This window comes from Oncorhynchus kisutch, linkage group LG18 (assembly GCF_002021735.2).
Source record: "Oncorhynchus kisutch isolate 150728-3 linkage group LG18, Okis_V2, whole genome shotgun sequence".
Lineage (NCBI taxonomy): Eukaryota > Metazoa > Chordata > Actinopteri > Salmoniformes > Salmonidae > Oncorhynchus > Oncorhynchus kisutch.
The window spans coordinates 19792742-19814264 of record NC_034191.2 but is presented as its reverse complement, the minus strand read 5'-3'; the positions used below and the strand labels follow the sequence as shown (position 1 = coordinate 19814264).

The window sequence follows — 21523 nt, the reverse complement described above, 5'->3', positions numbered from 1 at the left end:
GAAGATTGACAGCTAGTTTCCCATGCTAACTCACTGGTCCTCTGTGTCCACCACCTCCTCCTCCTCCTCCTCCTCCCCCCATTCCAGGCCTGCCCAGGTTGGCAAATGAGGGCGTGAAGTCAGTGCCCATGTTCATCCCCGACAAACGGCTGGGGTCCAACTGGCGGAGAGGTGCCTTATTCGCCTGGAGAGAGAGAAGTAGTAACAGGAAGAGAGGGGGAGAAGTAGTAACAGGAAGAGAGGGGGAGAAGTAGTAACAGGAAGAGAGGGGGAGAAGTAGTAACAGGAAGAGAGGGGGAGAAGTAGTAACAGGAAGAGAGGGGGAGAAGTAGTAACAGGAAGAGAGGGGGAGAAGTAGTAACAGGAAGAGAGGGGGAGAAGTAGTAACAGGAAGAGAGGGGGAGAAGTAGTAACAGGAAGAGAGGGGGAGAAGTAGTAACAGGAAGAGAGGGGGAGAAGTAGTAACAGGAAGAGAGGGGGAGAAGTAGTAACAGGAAGAGAAGGGGAGAAGTAGTAACAGGAAGAGAAGGGGAGAAGTAGTAACAGGAAGAGAAGGGGAGAAGTAGTAACAGGAAGAGAAGGGGAGAAGTAGTAACAGGAAGAGAAGGGGAGAAGTAGTAACAGGAAGAGAAGGGGAGAATGATGGATACAAAGACAAAATAAATAACTGGTGAATAAAGTGGTCCATCTGAATAAATACAATTATCGAACAGAGCGTGCAGTTGTTCCTCCAGTCCAGCAGGGGACAGAGTTGTAATGTACCTTGTCCAGCACCACATCACTGATCTGAGGCAGGCCCTCAGGCTTGGACATGGCAGCACTGATGAACTGGAAGCCCAGCAGGAAGTCCCTGTCATACCTCTTCTTCTCCTCTGGGTCTATAGGCCTACATAGTTCTGGAGGAGAGAAGGAACAAGGAATGATAGAGGAATCACATTATATAATGTGACTTTTCATGGGTATAGTCTAGGTTGGTAGAGTTGGGGTATTTAGTCTGGCATCCGAACTGAGTATCGCTCAGTTTCACTAATGTTTCACTTAAAAAGAAAATCATACATTGATGTCAAATGGGACTTTAGGAGGCAGACCCTGTGAGATCAGGTGTAGAGAATAACATTTCTAAGTAAGTATATAAATGTTACACAGCCTCTTAGGGCCAAGGTTCAGAACCCATTCTCTTCTTAGGGCCAAGGTTCAGAACCCACCCTCTTTGTACTGGTACTTCAGATCCCCGGGCTTGGGTTCAATGTTCTCTGCATCCAGTTTGTCCTCCTTCTCCTCCCACGTCTCATCTACCTCTGCGACGGCAGGGGTGGTGGCTGGGCGGGGCTCCTCGGTGTCAGAGGCAGAAGTGGGTGTGGCCTGCTCTGGCGGGCTCTGCACTACCTGCTCCTGGAAAGGGGGAGAGAAGGGGGTGGGAGAGCGAGCGAGAGGGGGGTGCGCGAGAGAGTGTCAGAGGAGGAGAGTGTGCGAGAAACAGGGTGGGAAACGGATAGGGGGAGAGACCGAGGGAAAAAGAGGGGCGGTAGAGGAAAGAGTATTAGTCGATAAAACCAAGAATTCTTAATACTTTGATATGAACAGAGTGGGTGGTGTGTTTGATATGAACGGAGTGGGTGGTGTATTTGATATGAACGGAGTGGGTGGTGTATTTGATATGAACGGAGTGGGTGGTATATTTGATATGAACAGAGTGGGTGGTGTATTTGATATGAACAGAGTGGGTGGTGTATTTGATATGAACAGAGTGGGTGGTGTATTTGATATGAACAGAGTGGGTGGTGTATTTGATATGAACAGAGTGGGTAGTTTGTGTGAACAGACCTCCTTAAAGGCATCCAGGAGGTCTCCAACAGCCTCCTTCCTGTTCAGATCCTTCATCTTCCTCTTCTTCTTAGGCACAGAAACAGCAGCTACAAGCAGAACACCACCAACACAGTCAGACTAAACCTCTATGGACTGACACTCAATACCAATCCAACACACAAACTCAGAAATAATCATTCTGTGTCATCGGTGTAGACAACCCTGTCACTCTGCCCCTCATGACACATGCTCGACAGACAGTCAGACTGCAGCGCCTCAAGGGGCAGATCATCCTAGCCAATGTCTTATCTTCACAAAGTGCCAAGGGGTAGGGTTAGGAATTAAGAAAGACAATGTGGTTGAATGACAGACAGATCGATCTAGATCAGTGGACCCCAAACTTTTTATAGTCCCGTACCCATTCAAACATTCAACCTCCAGCTGCGTACCCCCTCAGGTACCAGTTTCAGCGCACTTTCAAATGTTTTTTGCCATCATTGTAAACCTGCCACACACACACACACACACACACACACACATACACACACACACACACATACACACACACACACACACACACACACACACACACTAAGATAAATGTATTAAACATAAGAATGAGTGTGAGTTTGTCACAGCCTGGGTCATAGGAAGTGACAAAGAGCTCTTATAGAACCAGGGAACAAATAATATAATAATCAATCATTTTGCTTTTTATTTAACCATCTTACATATAAAACCTTATTTGTTAATCAAAAATTGTGAATAAACCACCACAAGTTAATGAGAAGTGTGCATGAAAGGATGCACATAACTCTGCAGTGCTGGGTTGTATTGGAGAGAATGTCAGTCTTAAAACAAATTCCACACAGTCTGTACCTGTATTTAGTTTTCATGCTAGTGAGGGCCGAGAATCCACTCTCACATAGGTACATGGTTGCAAAGTGCATCAGCGTCTTAACAGCAGTTTGCCAAGGCAGGATACTCAGAAATCTGTCAGTGGCTTCTGATTACATTTTCAGAGAATTTCGATGAGGCTCTCTTGTTCAGATAGAGATAAGTGGACTGGAAGCAGGGCATGAAAGGGAAAATAAATCAAGTTGTTTGTGTACCTGCATAATTGCGCACCCAACTCACTCAGGTGCTTCACATTTGACATTGTCCCTGTAGTGTCCAAAACATCTATCAAGTTGTCAGGCATTCCCTTGGCAGCAAGAGCCTTTCGGTGGATGCTGCAGTGTACCCAAGTGTCGTCGGGAGCAACTGCTTGCACGCGCATTACCACTCCACTATGTCTCCCTGTCATGGCTTTTGCACCATCAGTACAGATACCAACATGAGCAGCAGCTACATTTGGCTACATAGTGGAATTCCCACGAGAGAGTAAAGGTTAATGTGATTGGATGAGTAACGGTTAATGTGATTGGATGTAAATTATTTGACTAGGCTTCCTGTATTTGACATGTTATTTTGCTGAACACTAGATGGTTTAACTTTATTTTTGGCAGTGAAACAAGAAAACAAAACCAAATGTAAAGCCCCGTTGGAAAATATAAATGGACTGTTTAAAAACGTGAATAAATAAAAAATAATAATAAATAGTAATCAGATTTTTATTTGGCCTCCCCCTGACGGCATTGCCCCAGTTTGGGAAAACCTGATCTAGATAGAGATAGTGAGAGTCAGACTGATACAGACCTTGCATAGAATTCTCCCCGGGTGGGATGGTGCGCTGTGATGGTGGAGAGTCCATCTCTTCTTCAATTTGGCGAGGGGTTACCGCTGTAGTAATAGCAGTCTCCGCTAGGACCACGGGGGCAACGGTGGCCTGGACGACGGGGTCGGGCTTTGCCGTGGCGGCGACAGGCGCGGGTGCCTCCCTCTGTAATGGGGTCACCTCGGGCTCAGCGATGGGGCTGAGGTCACACTCAGACAACTCTGCAGAAACCTTCTCAGGGTCCCGGGAGCTGGGGAGCGGCAAGCCGTTGGGCAGACGGAGCTCCTCTGGCTGGGCGATGGGAGACTCCAGCGGGGGTTCTGCTGCCTGGAGGGAGGGCATGGTGATGGACAGGGCTACTGGCTCCTCCTCTGGGAGTGGCTGGGTGGCAGACACACCATTAGTGCTGCTGCTAGAGTTGGTCACTGGAGCAAGGGAAGGCTCAGGTTTAGATGATGTAGTCACTTCTCTAGCCTCCGTTACCTCTTTCTCCTTCACCTCCTCCTGCGGCTCCTTAGCGGCTGAGGGCTGCTCCTCAGCTGCAGGAGTGGGGCGGGGTTCACGTAGGGGTGCAGGGTAAGCAGGCACTTTAGGGGCAGATAGAGCTGGAGCAGCAGCCGGGGCTGGTGCGTCCATCATGTCTGCAGTGGGACTAGTTGGGGGTGGGGGGGTGCCAGGGGCAGTAGTGTGGAGGGTGGTAGTTACCCGCGGGGGTGTGGGTAGGTCCTGGGGTAAGGAAGGGGATTTACTGTCCGTGTCTGGGAGTTTGACCTCTGTAGGGGCAGGGGCAGTCTTGACCAGTTCAGGGGTTTTAGACAGGGCTGGGGGGCCAGTGATGAGTGTGGCTGCAGGTTTCCCTCTGTCATCTGACGAGGAAAAGAGATGCTTGAGGATGTGGTCAATAGTACCATACTAATGTTAAAATGTACCCTCGTCATTTGATCATCTTTTGATTATTACCCACTTATTGGATGGTCAAAATGCATGGGACCTTCCCAATGGAGCATTTTGTCAATGTGATTTATTCAAATTCACAAAAAATTACTTCTATGTACTGAATGTGAACCAATGAGAGACAGCCAGCTACATCCTTCAAGATCACCTGACCCCTCGGTCAACTCACCTGGTCTGACCACGACAGGTGTCACGTTCTCACCGTTGGCCTGGGCAACGGCTGAGCCCTCTGATCCAGATGACTAAAGGAGGGACAGAACAACACCCAAACATCAGGGAATGCGAGTGGACACAACCATATGACAGGTTAGAAACAATGGATGGGCAGACATTTTCTTTTCATATTGGACAGCTACGTGACTGCATAGTAGCTAGTGTGTAAAGGGATGATGGTTGGTGACGAGGGTACGGTAGCTCACCTCTGAAGAGTCGTCGCTCACCTGTGGGGGTGTGGGGGTGGTGCCACTGCGAGTGCCCCCTGACATAATCTCCTCAGTGATGTCTCTACCACCCTGGTTAGGGTCTCGTATTATGATCTACAGAGAGGACACAAGACAACAGTGAGGGATACAAGAATAACAATATAGAAAACAGGAGCAAGAGAATGCGTGAGAGCCTTAAAGAAAAACGTGTTATTTGCTCTTGGTTCATTCACTTTCTAAAGGAGGGAGAGCAAAAAAGAGAGAAAGAGCGAGAGTAAAGGAGAGAGAGGGAGGAGAAAGCTGAAGAGAAGAGCAGTCACAACGGCTTTCTATGATGCTAGGCCCCGTTTCCAAAAGTCTTGTTGTACTGTGGCCTAGCAGAGTCTTCTCATTCAGCAGAGCTACATTTCTCACATACTGACACAAGAAACACCAGCCCCACAACAGCTATGCAGCATGACAAAAAGATCTCTACACGGACTGCTGCCTTGTTTCAGCGAATTCTTACCCAACAAAATTTGACAAACTCAACTTCAGCTAAGTCAACAAATTCCAGTGCATTTTCTTTTCTCTCTCCATATGATCACTCAAACTACACCAAGAAAACTAGCCAGATTTTATGTTATTTAAAAGCACATCGTACAGTACTCATTCAAACTTCTGAAAAATGGATTACTCACAAGGCGTGCCCTTACACAGAGCCACATGTTTTCTATCACAAACTCTCCCCTCTCTCTGTCACACACAAAGAGTTGTTAGCAACAGGCGTGAGACAGCACAGTCCCCCACTGGTAGAGTCATTTACCTGACACACGGACAGGCTCCAGAGTCCTTAGCAGGCCTCTCTCATCCTGGGGCCGGAGTTGAGCTGTCGGCCTGGGAACACGCACGTAGCCTACTCCCTCAACAACTCAGTGAGCAAAGCCAACAGGGCAGAGCCTCGTTCCCAGCTCGCGCACACACGTATAGAGCGAGCGATAGAAGCCAGAGTGACTGGCCGTGTGGAGCTGCAGCACTGGAATGCAAGCGCCCCCGCCCACCGAACTACAGAGTCAAAGGGGGCCAAAGAGAGGGGGGAGAAGGAAGAGGGATTTCAGGGAGAAAAATATATTTAAAAAATATAAAACTCGGCCAATAAGATCAGGCTAGTGCCAAAAAATGTATAAATACAAAATAAATGTTCTCTCCCAGCTGCTTTTCTGTCATTCTGTGCACACACACTCACTCCTAAATATTTCAGCCTCTTCCTGGGGGAGAGGGAGGGGCAGTGGATGGAAGAGGGGAGACGGGGAATGCCACAGAAGCAGCAGCAGAGACAGCGAGAGAGAGAAGGGGAGGAGATAGGTCAACCATTGTGCTTCCGGCTCAGAGGGGGAGGAGAATGGAAGCCACGTGGAGCTGAGCTATGTGCTGACATGTCCTTTCACTCCCCCTTCCTCTACCCAGAGACCAGAGAGAGTGAGGAGACCATTTTTTATGGAGAGCAGAGGAGAAGGAGGAAAATACAGGCCAATGCACTGCTTGAAGGCAGTAGTTAACAAAATAAAAAAAAGATACAACTACTCACAGTTACAACACAGCTACGACTAAGTAGTCTGCTTAGCGCAGCTGAAAAACAGCTTTACACTTCATACTCTTTTGCCAGAATACCAGCAGACATGTTTGAAACCATATAGAAAGACACAGCGTGACTCAGAGACTGGCTGAAGCATGACTCACTGCGGGGCGTTCCGCTGCAGCGCTTCCTCTCCAGTCCCCCTGTCTACCATCCTCCTAGTGGGACTGGGAGAGTCTCTGAAGGACCTTGAGCAGCGTGGGACAGGACAGCTTGGCCGGCCAAAGTCCACCACAGCAAGCTGCATGCTCCCACAGCCAATGATAAATCAGCCAGACCCACCGTACCATACAGAGCACAGATACTCAATTCGATAAACCTGGCACATCGTAGAAAACAGATGCGCTGCAGACTAGATCAGTCTACCATAGAGCACAGTCTAACCTGATCAGCCAGGTCCACTTTAGTCAGATCAGCACAGGGACAAATCAGTTCAGTCCAACAGAGTGCAGTAGAACAAAAGGAAAACTTGATCAGTAGTCTGCCATTGAGGTACTAAGAAACCAGACCAGCCAAGTCCACCATAGACAGTAGGACTGGGAATTGCCAGGGACCTCAGAATACAATATTATGACAATACTTTGGTACTGATACAATACGAATTGCGATTCTCACGATCATATGTACAGTCGTGGCCAAAAGTTGAGAATGTCAAATATACATTTCCACAAAGTCTGCTGCCTCAGTTTATATGACGGCAATTTGCATATACTCCAGAACGTTATGAAGAGTGATTAGATGAATTGCAATTAACGGCAATGTCCCTCTTTGCCATGCAAACGAACTGAATCCCCAAAAAACATTTCCCCTGCATTTCAGCCCTGCCACAAAAGGACCAGGTGACATGCCATTGATTCTCTCACAGGTGTGTGTTGATGAGGACAAGGCTGGAGATCACTCTGTCATGCTGATTGAGTTTGAGTAACAGACTGAAAGCTTCAAAAGGAGGGTGGTGCTTGGAATCATTGTTCTTCCTGTAAACCATGGTTACCTGGAAGGAAACACGTGTCGTCATCATCGCTTTGCACAAAATGGGCTTCACAGGCAAGGATATTGTTGCCAGTAAGATTGCACCTAAATCAACCATTTATCAGATCATCAGGAACTTCAAGGAGAGCGGTTCAATTGTGACGAACAATGCCTTTTCCAGCATGATGGAGCACCTTGCCATAAGGCAAAAGTTATAACTAAGTGGCTCGGGGAACAAAACATCTATATTTTGGGTCCATGGCCAGGAAACTCCCCAGACCTTAATCCCATTGAGAACTTGTGGTCAATCCTCAAGAGGTGGGTGGACAAACAAAACCCCCACAAATTCTGACAAACTCCAAGCATAGATTATGCAAGAATGGGCTGCCATCAGTCAGGATGTGGCCCAGAAGTTAATTGACAGCATGCCAGGGCGGATTGCAGAGGTCTTGGAAAAGAAGGGTAAACACTGCAATATTGACTCTCTGCATAAACTTCATGTAATTGTCAATAAAAGCCTTTGACACTTATGAAATGCCTGTAATTATACTTCAGTATTCCATAGTAACATCTGACAAAAATATCTAAAGACACGGAGACAGCAGACTGTGAAAATGTATATTTGTGTCATTCTCAAAACCTTTGGCCACGACTGACTGATTTCATGTTTCAAACATATTGCTCACTACACACTGTGTAGAAAACATTAGGAACACCTCATTCCATGATTGCGACCAAGTGAATCCAGGTGAAATCTATGATCTCTTATTGATGTCACCTGTTAAATCCATTCCCATTAGTGTAGATGAAGGGGAGGACACAGGTTAAAGAAGGATTTTTATAAGCCTCGAGACAATTGAGACATGGATTGTGTATGTGTGCCATTCAGAGGGTGAATGGGCAGGACAAAAGATGGTGCCGATAGAGATGGTCGCCTCGAGTCAAAAACTGTAATATCCTGTGTGTCACGGAATCGTGGTTGAATGACGACATGGATATTCAGCTAGCGGGATATACACTGCACCGGCAGGATAGAACAGCACACCCCGGTAAGACGAGGGGGGGCGGTCTGTGCATATTTGTAAACAACAGCTGGTGCACGAACTCTAAGGAAGTCTCTAGATTTTGCTCGCCTGAAGTAGAGTATATTGTGATAAATTGCAGGCCACACTACTTGCCTAGAGAGTTCTCAGCTATACTTTTCGTGGCTGTTTATTTACCACCAAACATATTCTGGCACTAAGACCGCACTCAGTCAACTGTATAAGTAAATAAGCAAACAGGAAATCACTCACCCAGAGGCAGTGCACCTAGTGGCCGGAGACTTTAATGCAGGGAAACTGAAATCAGTTCTACAAAATCTCTATCAACATGTTAAATGTGCAACCAGAGGGAAAAAAATTCCAGATCACCTGTACTCCACACACAGAGACGCGTACAAATCTCTCCCTCGCCATCCATTTGGTAAATCTGACCACAACTCTTTCCTCCTGAATCCTGCTTACAAGCAAAAATTAAAGCAGGAAGCACCAGTGAAAAAGAGCAAAAAGTGGTCAGATGAAACAGATGCTAAACTACAGGACTGTTTTGCTATCACAGACTGGAACATGTTCCGGGATTCTTCCGATGACATTGAGGAGTACACCACATCAGTCACTGGATTTATCAATAAGTGCATTGAGGACGTCGTCCCCAAAGTGACTGTACGTACATACCCCAACCAGAAGCCACGGATTACAGGCAACAGTCGCACTGAGCTAAAGGGTAGAGCTGCCGTTTTCAAGGTGCAGGACTCTAACCCGGAAGCTTACAAGAAATCTCGCTATGCCCTGCGACAAACCATCAAACTGGCAATGCGTCAATACAGGGCTAAGATTGAATCCTACTACACCGGCTCCGATGCTCGTCAGATGTGGCAGGGCTTGCAAACTATTACAGACTACAAAAGGTAAGCACAGCCGCGAGCTGCCCAGTGACACGAGCCTACCAGATGAGCTAAATCACTTCTATGCGCGCTTCGAGGCAAGCAACACTGAGGCATGCATGAGAGCATCAGCTGTTCTGGACGACTGTGATCACGCTCTCCGTAGCCGACGTGAGTAAGACCTTTAAACAGGTCAACATACACAAGGCTGCGGGGCCAGACAGATTGCCAGGACGTGTGCTCCGGGCATGTGCTGACCAACTGGCAGGTTCCTTCACTGACATTTTCAACATGTCCCTGATTGAGTCTGTAATACCAACATATTTCAAGCCGACCACCATAGACCCTGTGCCCAAGAACAAAGGCAACCTGCCTAAATGACTACAGACCAGTAGCACTCAAGTCCGTAACCATGACGTGCTTTGAAAGGCTGGTAATGGCTCAACACCATTAGCCCAGAAACCCTTTACCCACTCCAATTTGCATACCGCCCAAACAGATCCACAGATGATGCCATCTCTATTGCACTGCACACTGCCCTTTCCCACCTGGACAAAAGGAACACCTATGTGAGAATATTCATTGACTACAGCTCAGCGTTCAACACCATAGTAACCTCAAAGCTCATCACTAAGCTAAGGAACCTGGGACTAAACACCTCCCAAGCTATAGGGTGAAAAATACAGTAGTGTCAGCGCAGGTACACATTTATTTTACAAAGTTACTTTGAGTAAAAGTATCAATATAATATCCAAAACAATATTGTGATACGGGGTTCCTTGAGTGGTACAGCGGTCTAAGGCGCTGCATCGCAGTGCTAGAGGCATCACTACAGATGGTTCAATCCCAGGGTGTATCACAACCGGTCGTGATCAGGAGTCCCATAGGGAGGCGCACAATTGGCCCAGCGCAGTCAATCATTGTAAATACGATTTCTTTCCTAAACTGACTTCCCTCGATAAATAATAAATGATGTAACTATCGTTCCCCCATCAATGCCAGAACAAATGAATACAGACCAGCTGAGGACACCTGCACCAACAGCCAGAGAAGAGGCACATCAGTACTACAGCCCTAAAAGAACATGCTCGAGTCACAGCAGTTTGTGATTTGAATTAGATAACTGTAACACTTGCAGTTATCTAATTCAAATCACTGACTGAACATAAATCATGAGGAATAGGCCCATCTAGAATCTTCTGGACAGATTGCAACACTACCCACATCACAGTGTTAATCATCATCACACAAGCCCAAGTCCTGTCACATCCACCTTTAAGAGTGTAGGTCAGACAGGAAGACACTGTAGCTGTAGACCAAAACTGCACTGTTAAACCTTCACAGTGGATGATGGGGAAAAGGCATCCGTGTTGGACACACCTTACTGACTGAAACTATGCTTGTTTAAAAAAAAATATTGACACCCTTTATTAGCACAGTCCTTCACTTCCTTTAGGGAGAATCACTGAAGTATTTAAACGCTGCTCTGGTTGATGGGGAAGTTTGACTGTAGAACATCAGGCCCTTAACATCTCTTGGGGTTTCCAGTTCTGTTACCTGTCCATTCTGGGATGAGGATACCGGATTGTCTACCTAAGTAGGAGGTGTTACGTGGGCTGGCCTGAGGTCCTGCAGTTAGTGCCACTGACCCCGGCATACCAGAGTGGGCACGGGTTCCAATCCAACGCGCCGGCATACCAGAGTGGGCACGGGTTCCAATCCAACGCGCCGGCATACCAGAGTGGGCACGGGTTCCAATCCAACGCGCCGGCATACCAGAGTGGGCACGGGTTCCAATCCAACGCGCCGGCATACCAGAGTGGGCACGGGTTCCAATCCAACGCGCCGGCATACCAGAGTGGGCACGGGTTCCAATCCAACGCGCCGGCATACAAGAGTGGGCACGGGTTCCAATCCAACGCGCCGACTACCAGAGTGGGCACGGGTTCCAATCCAACGCGCCGGCATACCAGAGTGGGCACGGGTTCCAATCCAACGCGCCGGCATACCAGAGTGGGCACGGGTTCCAATCCAACGCGCCGGCATACCAGAGTGGGCACGGGTTCCAATCCAACGCGCCGGCATACCAGAGTGGGCACGGGTTCCAATCCAACGCGCCGACTACCAGAGTGGGCACGGGTTCCAATCCAACGCGCCGACTACCAGAGTGGGCACGGGTTCCAATCCAACGCGCCGACTACCAGAGTGGGCACGGGTTCCAATCCAACGCGCCGACTACCAGAGTGGGCACGGGTTCCAATCCAACGCGCCGACTACCAGAGTGGGCACGGGTTCCAATCCAACGCTCCGACTACCAGAGTGGGCACGGGTTCCAATCCAACGCGCCGACTACCAGAGTGGGCACGGGTTCCAATCCAACGCGCCGACTACCAGAGTGGGCACGGGTTCCAATCCAACGCGCCGACTACCAGAGTGGGCACGGGTTCCAATCCAACGCACCGACTACCAGAGTGGGCACGGGTTCCAATCCAACGCACCGACTACCAGAGTGGGCACGGGTTCCAATCCAACGCACCGACTACCAGAGTGGGCACGGGTTCCAATCCAACGCACCGACTACCAGAGTGGGCACGGGTTCCAATCCAACGCACCGACTACCAGAGTGGGCACGGGTTCCAATCCAACGCACCGACTACCAGAGTGGGCACGGGTTCCAATCCAACGCACAGACTACCAGAGTGGGCACGGGTTCCAATCCAACGCACCGACTACCAGAGTGGGCACGGGTTCCAATCCAACGCACAGACTACCAGAGTGGGCACGGGTTCCAATCCAACGCACCGACTACCAGAGTGGGCACGGGTTCCAATCCAACGCACCGACTACCAGAGTGGGCACGGGTTCCAATCCAACGCACCGACTACCAGAGTGGGCACGGGTTCCAATCCAACGCACCGACTACCAGAGTGGGCAGGGGTTCCAATCCAACGCACCGACTACCAGAGTGGGCAGGGGTTCCAATCCAACGCACCGACTACCAGAGTGGGCACGGGTTCCAATCCAACGCACCGACTGACCTGGTGATCCTATCTGTTCAATAAAACAATATGAAAGCAGTAAAAAAAGCAGTATTGTAGAGGTGGGGTGATGAGTTTACCTGTGTGGATGTATATATAGGTGGTGTATAACAGGTAGAGGTGGGGTGATGAGTTTACCTGTGTGGATGTATATATAGGTGGTGTATAACAGGTAGAGGTGGGGTGATGAGTTTACCTGTGTGGATGTATATATAGGTGGTGTATAACAGGTAGAGGTGGGGTGATGAGTTTACCTGTGTGGATGTATATATAGGTGGTGTATAACAGGTAGAGGTGGGGTGATGAGTTTACCTGTGTGGATGTATATATAGGTGGTGTATAACAGGTAGAGGTGGGGTGATGAGTTTACCTGTGTGGATGTATATATAGGTGGTGTATAACAGGTAGAGGTGGGGTGATGAGTTTACCTGTGTGGATGTATATATATAGGTGGTGTATAACAGGTAGAGGTGGGGTGATGAGTTTACCTGTGTGGATGTATATATAGGTGGTGTATAACAGGTAGAGGTGGGGTGATGAGTTTACCTGTGTGGATGTATATATAGGTGGTGTATAACAGGTAGAGGTGGGGTGATGAGTTTACCTGTGTGGATGTATATATAGGTGGTGTATAACAGGTAGAGGTGGGACGATGAGTTTACCTGTACCTGTTTGCGCTCCCTTTTGGGCTGGATCTGTTGCTGTGGAGGTAGTTGCTGCTGCTGGGGGGGAGGGTTCATGATACCCGGAGCAGCCGGCAAGGAGGGCGTGTACTGCTGTTGGGCCGGGTAGTATGCCCCTGCTGTGGAAAAAGAGACACGTCCCAAACATTTAAATTAGCATACAATTATACTGAATATAAAAATGCAACATGAAACAATTTCAAAGATCTCGCTGAGATACAGTTCCTATAAGGAAAGTCAGTCAGTTCAAATAATTTCATTCGGCCCTAAAATATTGGGAGCCAGGCCCAGCCAATCAGTGACCTTTTCCACACAATAGGGCTTTATTACAGAGACATATTGTCATTTACGCATGTCCCCGTCACCAGTAAAACAATTTATTTCACTTACATGCTGTGCTGTTTTGTTAATTTGTTCAGTTGTTTCATTCTCAACCAGGATTTCATCATACATGTCAAGTAGTGAAGTTTCAGCTCTGTCTGTGGCCTCTTCCTCGGTGCACACTGTCCTTTTCCATCCGATCCAGCAGTCTCTCACATTTCACGTAAACCATGTTTCTTGTCTGCATCGAAGTAGCTGTCCTTGTACCAAGCATGGAGTATGGTGGCGACACAGTAGAGGCTCAGAGAGAATGCCACCGAATCGCTTGTTCACAGCCTCTAGTAGAGTACTTTTGCAAGTTAACCCCACGGTCTGTGCTGGCAGTTTTTTGAACAGGCGTTTCAATGCCATGACAGAGGGTATCACGTCTGCTGCAGATGCAGTTGATGAGCTTATTTCTCGAGTCAGTTGTTTGAATGGAGCTAGGAGTGTGTTCATGTTTCCAAGTTTCAAACATGTTCTCAAATGCCATTGCAATGGCGCGGTATGAGAACCAGCAGTCTTGAGTATGCAATATGGTTTTCCTCAGTACAAAATCCTTGTTGACCCACTGTGCTGTCAGACAGCATGCTTATGGGGCTGATATCGCTGGTCCAAATGTCAGTTGTGAAGCTAATAGCAGTGACGCCCATGGATGTGCGTTTCAACAATACTGTGTAAGTCCGGTAGGGCTAGATCTGAAAAATAGCACCTACTTGGTAGTGTGTACCGGGGCTCAAGGTGCTCGACCAGATGGTGAAAGCCATCACCCACGACAGAACGGTTGATTGTCAGGTCGCAGTTGTAAATGAGAACTTGTTCTCAACTAGCCTACCTGGTTAAATAAAAGGTGAAATAAAATTGTAAAAATTTGTCAAGGGCAATAAATTCCAATATCTTGGCGTTAATGGATTTCGCCTTCAAGTTGTCTCGCTGAAATGTTCTTACTCTTTCAAATGACTGTTCGACTTGAACTTGTTTAGTTATTTGAAGTGTGCGCTTCGTTTTTTCTGCTATTATTCTAAGTAGTCGCTGAACGTCTGGGGGTGATGCACTTTCAAATGAGCAATTAGGTTTGTGGTATTGAACGATTTCACTTTCTCCCCTCAGGAAATAATAGCAGCACAAATGTTGCATATGGCCTTTATCTTCCTTTGCAACTTCAAAATAGATCCACACAGCAGACATTGTGGGCTAGGTTAGGAATGCTGTGTTGCACGTGTAGCGATGTATTTTTCGCAGCGTCATCAAGTCATCTACCTACATTATATAGGTATGCACGTCAGCTTCGACATCGGATTTGCACATCAGCGCTAAACTAGACGTCGGGCCGATGCCGGCATTTTAAGCTAATATCGTCCGGTTCTGATTAGCTTACTGATATATCCATGCATCCCTAGTTCTCGCTTCCTAAATTACGGTCAGATGTATATGTCAGAACGTGGATCGCCATTTCTTCTTTTCTACTCTTGTTCTCCTTGCTAGATATTACACACATGTATGGCTTGGCAGTAAATTTCATCGCCATTGAGCCATCTCTCATATTAGCAGTAAACAGCAACAAGTGATGTGAGCGATGGCGAGAGATATTAAAAAGGGAGCGTTGCTACAGCCTCGCTCCATCCAATTGTAGCAGTAGGATTCAGTTACAACATGCCCATTTCTTGAAATGAATTTGCCAATTAAGTTATTTCAAATGTCATCCTGGCAGTGGAGTAGTTTAGAGTGGTGTCCTGACAGCTGAATTTTTTTTTTTAAGAATCGCCCGAACACAGAAAATGACTAGCGCATCAATAATAACAAATCATAGACTTTTTGTCATTACTGGCCTACACACACACACACACACACACACACCCCATAATGTGGAATTATGCTTTAAATTATTATTATTTTTAATTTTTTTGAGAAATTAATAAAATATGAAAAGCTAAAAATGTCTTTAGTCAATAGGTATTCAACCCCTTTTGGCAAGCCTAAATAAACATTTGCTTAACAAGTCACATAATAAGTTGCATGGCAACTTTACCCGGGTAACCCGGGTAAAGTATAAAGCGCACACACACACACACACGTTTGGATTTGATTAGCATAGAAACTCAAACCTGATGTTATCTGAGCCAGATGAGCAATATATTAAAATACATTTCATGAGCCCTACATTAAAGACATTTAATGAGACAAAGCCCAAATGATTGTGCAGTTATCCAATACATGACATAGGCACATTAACGTAGCTCGCTATATGCTCTCTTGGGTAAATAAATGAAACTAACCAGTAGGCTCATCTTTGAATGTGTAAACTGTATTACTGTACTATATGGACTGGAAAGACGCATCATTAAACCATGATTAAGCAAAACAGAACATGCGATTATGGTGCTACACATACGGCCTACAAAGATACTAGTATAGGCTAGAGAATTTGATTTTAAAATATAATAGGGCCTATGACACACACACACACAACCTTTCATAATATTTACACCACCTCTTTCTATTGTTGCTTAACCTCTGTGTTAGGGGGCAGTATTTTCATTTTTGGGGAAAAAAACGTTCCCGTTTTAAATGGGATATTTTGTCAGGAAAAGATGCTAGAATATGCATATAATTGACAGCTTTGGATAGAAAACACTAAGGTTTCCAAAACTGTAAAGATAGTCTGTGTATAACAGAACTGATGTTGCAGGCGAAAGCCTGAGAAAATTCCAATCCGGAAGTGCCCCAGGTTTTGAAAGCGCTGCGTTCCAATGACTCCCTATATGGCTGTGAATGTACCATCAACGAGCTTACGCTTTCTACGTATTCCAAGGTGTCTACAGCATTGTGACGTAGTTTTACGCATTTCTGTTGAAGAATAGCCGTATGGGGGCATATTGCGTAAGTGGTCACATGGTGGCTCCGAGAGAGATTCTCGCGTAAAGTGCAGAGGTAGCCATTACTCCAATCGGTCCAAGAGAAAAAGGAATTGTCCCAACGGATATATTATTGAATAGATATCAGAAAAACACCTTGAGGATGGATTCTAAACAACATTTGCCATGTTTCTGTCGATATTATGGAGCCAATTTGGAATATTTGTTGTGGTGATCGCAATTTCCGGGCGATTTCTCAGCCAAACGTGAAGAACAAACGGAGCTATTTCGCCTACAAAAATAATATTTTGGGGAAAAAAAATGAACTTTGGCTGTCTACCTGGGAGTCTCGTGAGTGAAAACATCTGAAGTTCATCAAAGGTAAACGATTTCATTTGATTGCTTTTCTGATTTCCGTGATAAGTTTGCCTGCTGCTAGCAAGGCATAATGCTATGCTAGGCTATGATAAACTTACACAAATGCTTGTCTAGCGTTGGCTGTAAAGCATATTTTGAAAATCTAAGATGACAGGGTGATTAACAAAAGGCTAAGCTGTGTTCCAATATATTTCACTTGTGATTTTAATGAATAGGAAGATTTATGTCCGTTGCGTTATGCTAATTAGTGTCAGATGAGGATAACGGTCCCGTTCACGGGCTGGGCGTCACTACAGCTTAATTCCTTCCAACAGTTAAATGAAATAAATTGTCCTCATCTTAATCATTCTATTGTCATCCTTGAATAATAGCACTAGAATTAGATGCAGAAGGCATCACTTCTCTTCACGAAGATTGAATGGTTATGGTCTGAATAAATAAATGCTATAGCCGACCATCATGCATTTGATCTTCTCTCCAACCATGAGTTCTATTGGCTGCAGTATTTAACATTCAGGGAAATTATCTTGCGTCCCTCCTGGAATACTCTTTCCATAACAAATGCAAGAACAATTATATCCAGCAAGCTATTATGGTCTAGCTTTTCCTGCAAAGGACTCCAAGAGCTAAGGAGGCCAGAGGAGCTTGTGTATTGCACAAAAGACAGAGGCTATAAGTATCATTAATTAGCTAAAAATCTACACAATACCTCATAATAACAAAATATAGGGTATAGAAATGTATATATTTTTTTTTAAACAGAAATAACATTTACATAAGTATTCCGACACTTTACTCAGCACTTTGTTGAATCACCTTTGGCAGTGATTGCAGCCTCAATTCTTGTTGGGTACGACGCTTCAAATTTGGCAAACGTGTTTGGAGCGTTTCTCCCAGTCTTCTCTGCAGATCCTCTCAAGCTCTGTCAGGTTAGATGAGGATAGTCGCGGCACAGCCATTTTCAGGTTCCTCCAGGAATGTTCAATCGGATTCAAGTATGGGCCGCCGGCTTGGCCACTCTAGGACATTGAGACTTGTCCCGAAGCAACAACTGCATTGTCTGGGCTGTGTGCTTGAGGTCGTTGTCCTGTTGGAAGGTGAACCTCCACCCCAGTCTGAGGTCCTGAGCATTATGGAGCAGGTTATCACCAATGATCTCTGTACTTTGCTCCGTTCGTCTTTCCCTCGATCCTTACTAGACTCCCAGACCCTGCAGCTGAAAAACATCCCCACATCATGCTGCTGCCACCACCACGCTTCACCAAAGGGATGGTGCCAGATTTCCTCATTTCCTTTCCTCCTTCCGCCATGCAGGCCAAAGAATTCAATGTAAGTTTCATCAGACCAGAGAATCTTGTCTCATGGTCTGAGAGTCCTTAAGGTGCCTTTTGGCAAACTCAAAGCAGGCTGTCATGTGCCTTTTACAAAGGAGTGGCTTCTATCTGGCCACGCTACCATAAAGGCCTGATTGGTGGATGCTGCAGAGATGGAGGAACCTTCCAGAAGGACAACCATCTCCACAGAGGAACTCTGGAGCTCTGTCAGTGGCCATCGGGTTCTTGGTCACCTCCCTGACCAAGGCCCGTCTAACCCGATTGCTCAGTATTGCCTGGCGACCAGCTCTAGGAAGAGTATTGGTGGTTCCAAATGGCTTCCATTTAATAATGGAGGCCACTGTGTTCTTGAGGACCTTCAATGCTTTAGAAGTTATTTGGCACCCTTCCCCAGATCTGTGCCTTAACACAATGCTGTCTCGGAGCTCTACGGACAATTCCTTCAAACTCATGACTTGGTTGTTAATCTGACATGCACTGTCAACTGTAGGACCTTATATAGAGAGGTGTGCGCCTTTCCAAATCATGTCCAATCAAATGAATTTACCACAGGTGGACTGCAATCATGTTGTAGAAACATCAAGGATGATCAAAGGAAACAGGCCACACCTGAGCGCAATTGAGTCTCACAATTCTGAGGTAATGTTGTAGATTGAGGAAAAAAATCTAAATTTAATCAATTTGAGAATAAGGCTGTGTAACAAAATGTGGAATACTTTGACTGCAGTGTGTGTGTGTAAAAAAACAACTTGTTTTTCAGCCACTCCACACATTTTTTGATAACAAACTATAGTTTTGGTAAGTTGGTTAGGACACCTACAGTTGTGGCCAAAGGTTTTGAGAATGACACATTTTTTCACAAAGTCTGCTGCCTCAGTTTGTATGATGGCAATTTGCATATACTCCAGAATGTTATGAAGAGTGATCAGATTAATTGCAATGTCCCTCTTTGCCATGCAAATGAACTGAATCCCTCAAAAAACATTAGCACTGCATTTCAGCACTGTCACAAAAGGACCAGCTGACATCATGTCAGTGATTCTCTCGTTAACACAGGTGTGTGTTGATGAGGACAAGGCTGGAGATCACTCTGTCATGCTGATTGAGTTTGAATAACAGACTGAAAGCTTCAAAAGGAAGGTGGTGCTTGGAATCATTGTTCTTCCTGTAAACCATGGTTACCTGGAAGGAAACACGTGTCGTCATCATTGCTTTGCACAAAAAAGGGCTTCACAGGCAAGGATATTGTTGCCAGTAAGATTGCACCTAAATCAACCATTTATCAGATCATCAGGAACTTCAAGGAGAGCGGTTCAATTGTTGTGAAGAAGGCTTCAGGGCGCCCAAGAAAGTCCAGCAAGCGCCAGGACTGTCTCCTAAAGTTGATTCAGCTGCGGGATCGGGGCACCACCAGTACAGAGCTCAGGAATGGCAGCAGGCAGGTGAGTGCATCTGCACGCACAGTGAGGCGAAGACTTTGAGGATGGCCTGGTGTCAAGGGCAGCAAAGAAGCCACTTCTCTCCAGGAAAAACATCAGGGACAGACTGATATTATGCAAAAGGTACAGGGATTGGGGTACTGAGGACTGGGGTAAAGTCATTTTCTCTGATGAATCCCCTTTCCGATTGTTTGGGGCATCCTGAAAAAAGCTTGACTGGAGAAGACAAGGTGAGCGCTACCATCAGTCCTGTGTCATGCCAACAGTAAAGCAGCCTGAGACAATTCATGTGTGGGGTTGCTTCTCAGCCAAGGGAGTTGGCTCACTCACAATTTTGCCTAAGAACACAGACATGAATAAAGAATGGTACCAACACATCCTCCGAGAGCAACTTCTCCCAACCATCCAGGAACAGTTTGGTGACGAACAATGCCTTTTCCAGCATGATGGAGCACCTTGCCATAAGGCAAAAGTGATAACTAAGTGGCTCGGGGAACAAAACATCTATATTTTGGGTCCATGGCCAGGAAACTCCCCAGACCTTAATCCCATTGAGAACTTGTGGTCAATCCTCAAGAGGTGGGTGGACAAACAAAACCCCCACAAATTCTGACAAACTCCAAGCATAGATTATGCAAGAATGGGCTGCCATCAATGTGGCAAAGAAGTTTTTAAAAATGTTACCTTAATTTAACTAGGCAAGTCAGTGAAGAACAAATTCTTATTTTCAATGACGGCCTAGGAACAGTGGGTTAACTGCCTGTTCAGGGGCAGAACGACAAATTTGTACCTTGTCAGCCCGGGGGTTTGAACTTGCAACCTTCCGATTACTAGTCCAACGCTCTAACCACTAGGCTACCCTGCCACCCCTAGTTACTTGACAGCATGCCAGGGCAGATTGCAGAGGTCTTGAAAAAGAAGGGTCAGCGCTGCAAATATTGACTCTTTGCATCAACTTCATGTAATTGTCAAAGAGAGCCTTTGACACTTATGAAATGCTTTTAATTATACTTCAGTATTTCATCTGACAAAAATATCTAAAGAAACTGAAGCAAACTTTGTGAAAATAAATATTTGTTTTTCATAACGTTTTGCCACTACTGTACGTTTTGCATGACAAGTCATTTTTCCAAAAATTGTTTAGACAGATCATTTCACTGTATCACAATTCCAGTGGGTCAGACGTTTACATAAAATAAGTTGGCTGTGTCTTTAAACAGCTTGGAAAATTCCAGAAAACAATGTCATGGCTTTAGAAGCTTCGGATAGGATAATTGACATAATTTGAGTCAATTGGAGGTGTACCTGTGGATGTATTTCAAGTCCTACCTTCAAACTCAGTGCCTCTTTGCTCGACATCATGGGAAAATCAAAAGAAATTAGCCAAGACCTCAGAAACAGAAGTCTGTTACACAAGTCTGGTTCATCCTTGGGATCAATTTCCAAACGCATGAAGGTACCACGTTCATCTGTACAAACAATAGTACGCAAGTATAAACACCATGGGACCACGCAGCAAAGGACCTTGTGAAGATGCTGGAGGAAACAGGTACAAAAGTATCTATATCCACAGTAAAATGAGTCCTATATCAACACAACCTGGAAGGCCACTCAGCAAGGCAGGAGCCACTGCTCCAAAACCGCCATAAAAAGTCAGACGATTTGCAACTGTACATGGGGACAAAGATCGTACTTTTTGGAGAAATGTCCTCTGGTCTGATGAAACAAAAATAGAACTGTTTGGCCATATAGACCATCATTACGTTTGGAGGAAAAAGGGGGAAGCTTGCAAGCCGAAGAACAACATCCCAACCGTGAAGCACGGGATGGCAGAATCATGTTGTGGGGGTGCTTTGCTGAAGGAGGGTCTGGTGCAATTCACAAAATAGATGGCATAATGAGGGAGGAAAATTACGTGGATATATCGAAGCAACATCTCAAGACATCATTCAGGAAGTTAAAGCTTGGTCGCAAATGGATCTTCCAAATGGACAATGACCACAAGCATATTTCCAAAGTTGTGGCAAAG

The 21523-nt window shown here is 46.0% G+C and overlaps 1 protein-coding gene and 1 pseudogene across 12 annotated transcripts in view; both read right to left on the bottom strand.

Annotated features, from left to right (window-relative positions):
• Nucleotides 1-21523, bottom strand: part of LOC109882823 (eukaryotic translation initiation factor 4 gamma 1) — a 70205-nt gene that overhangs the window by 11436 nt on the left and 37246 nt on the right. For 8 of the 12 annotated variants that reach the window (XM_031795500.1, XM_031795505.1, XM_020474913.2 and 5 more), the window contains 8 exons: nucleotides 13108-13247; nucleotides 4897-5013; nucleotides 4647-4719; nucleotides 3505-4389; nucleotides 1825-1913; nucleotides 1206-1392; nucleotides 763-896; nucleotides 35-184 (listed from right to left, as the gene is read on the bottom strand). In XM_031795500.1, the coding sequence (XP_031651360.1) occupies nucleotides 35-184; nucleotides 763-896; nucleotides 1206-1392; nucleotides 1825-1913; nucleotides 3505-4389; nucleotides 4647-4719; nucleotides 4897-5013; nucleotides 13108-13247 (1775 nt within the window). Of the gene's footprint in view, nucleotides 1-34; nucleotides 185-762; nucleotides 897-1205; nucleotides 1393-1824; nucleotides 1914-3504; nucleotides 4390-4646; nucleotides 4720-4896; nucleotides 5014-5704; nucleotides 6007-13107; nucleotides 13248-21523 lie in introns of those variants that run through there. The other 4 variants (XM_031795506.1, XM_031795504.1, XM_031795507.1 and 1 more) reach the window with 4 other exon arrangements.
• On the bottom strand, nucleotides 2003-2094 carry LOC116354849 (uncharacterized; annotated as a pseudogene).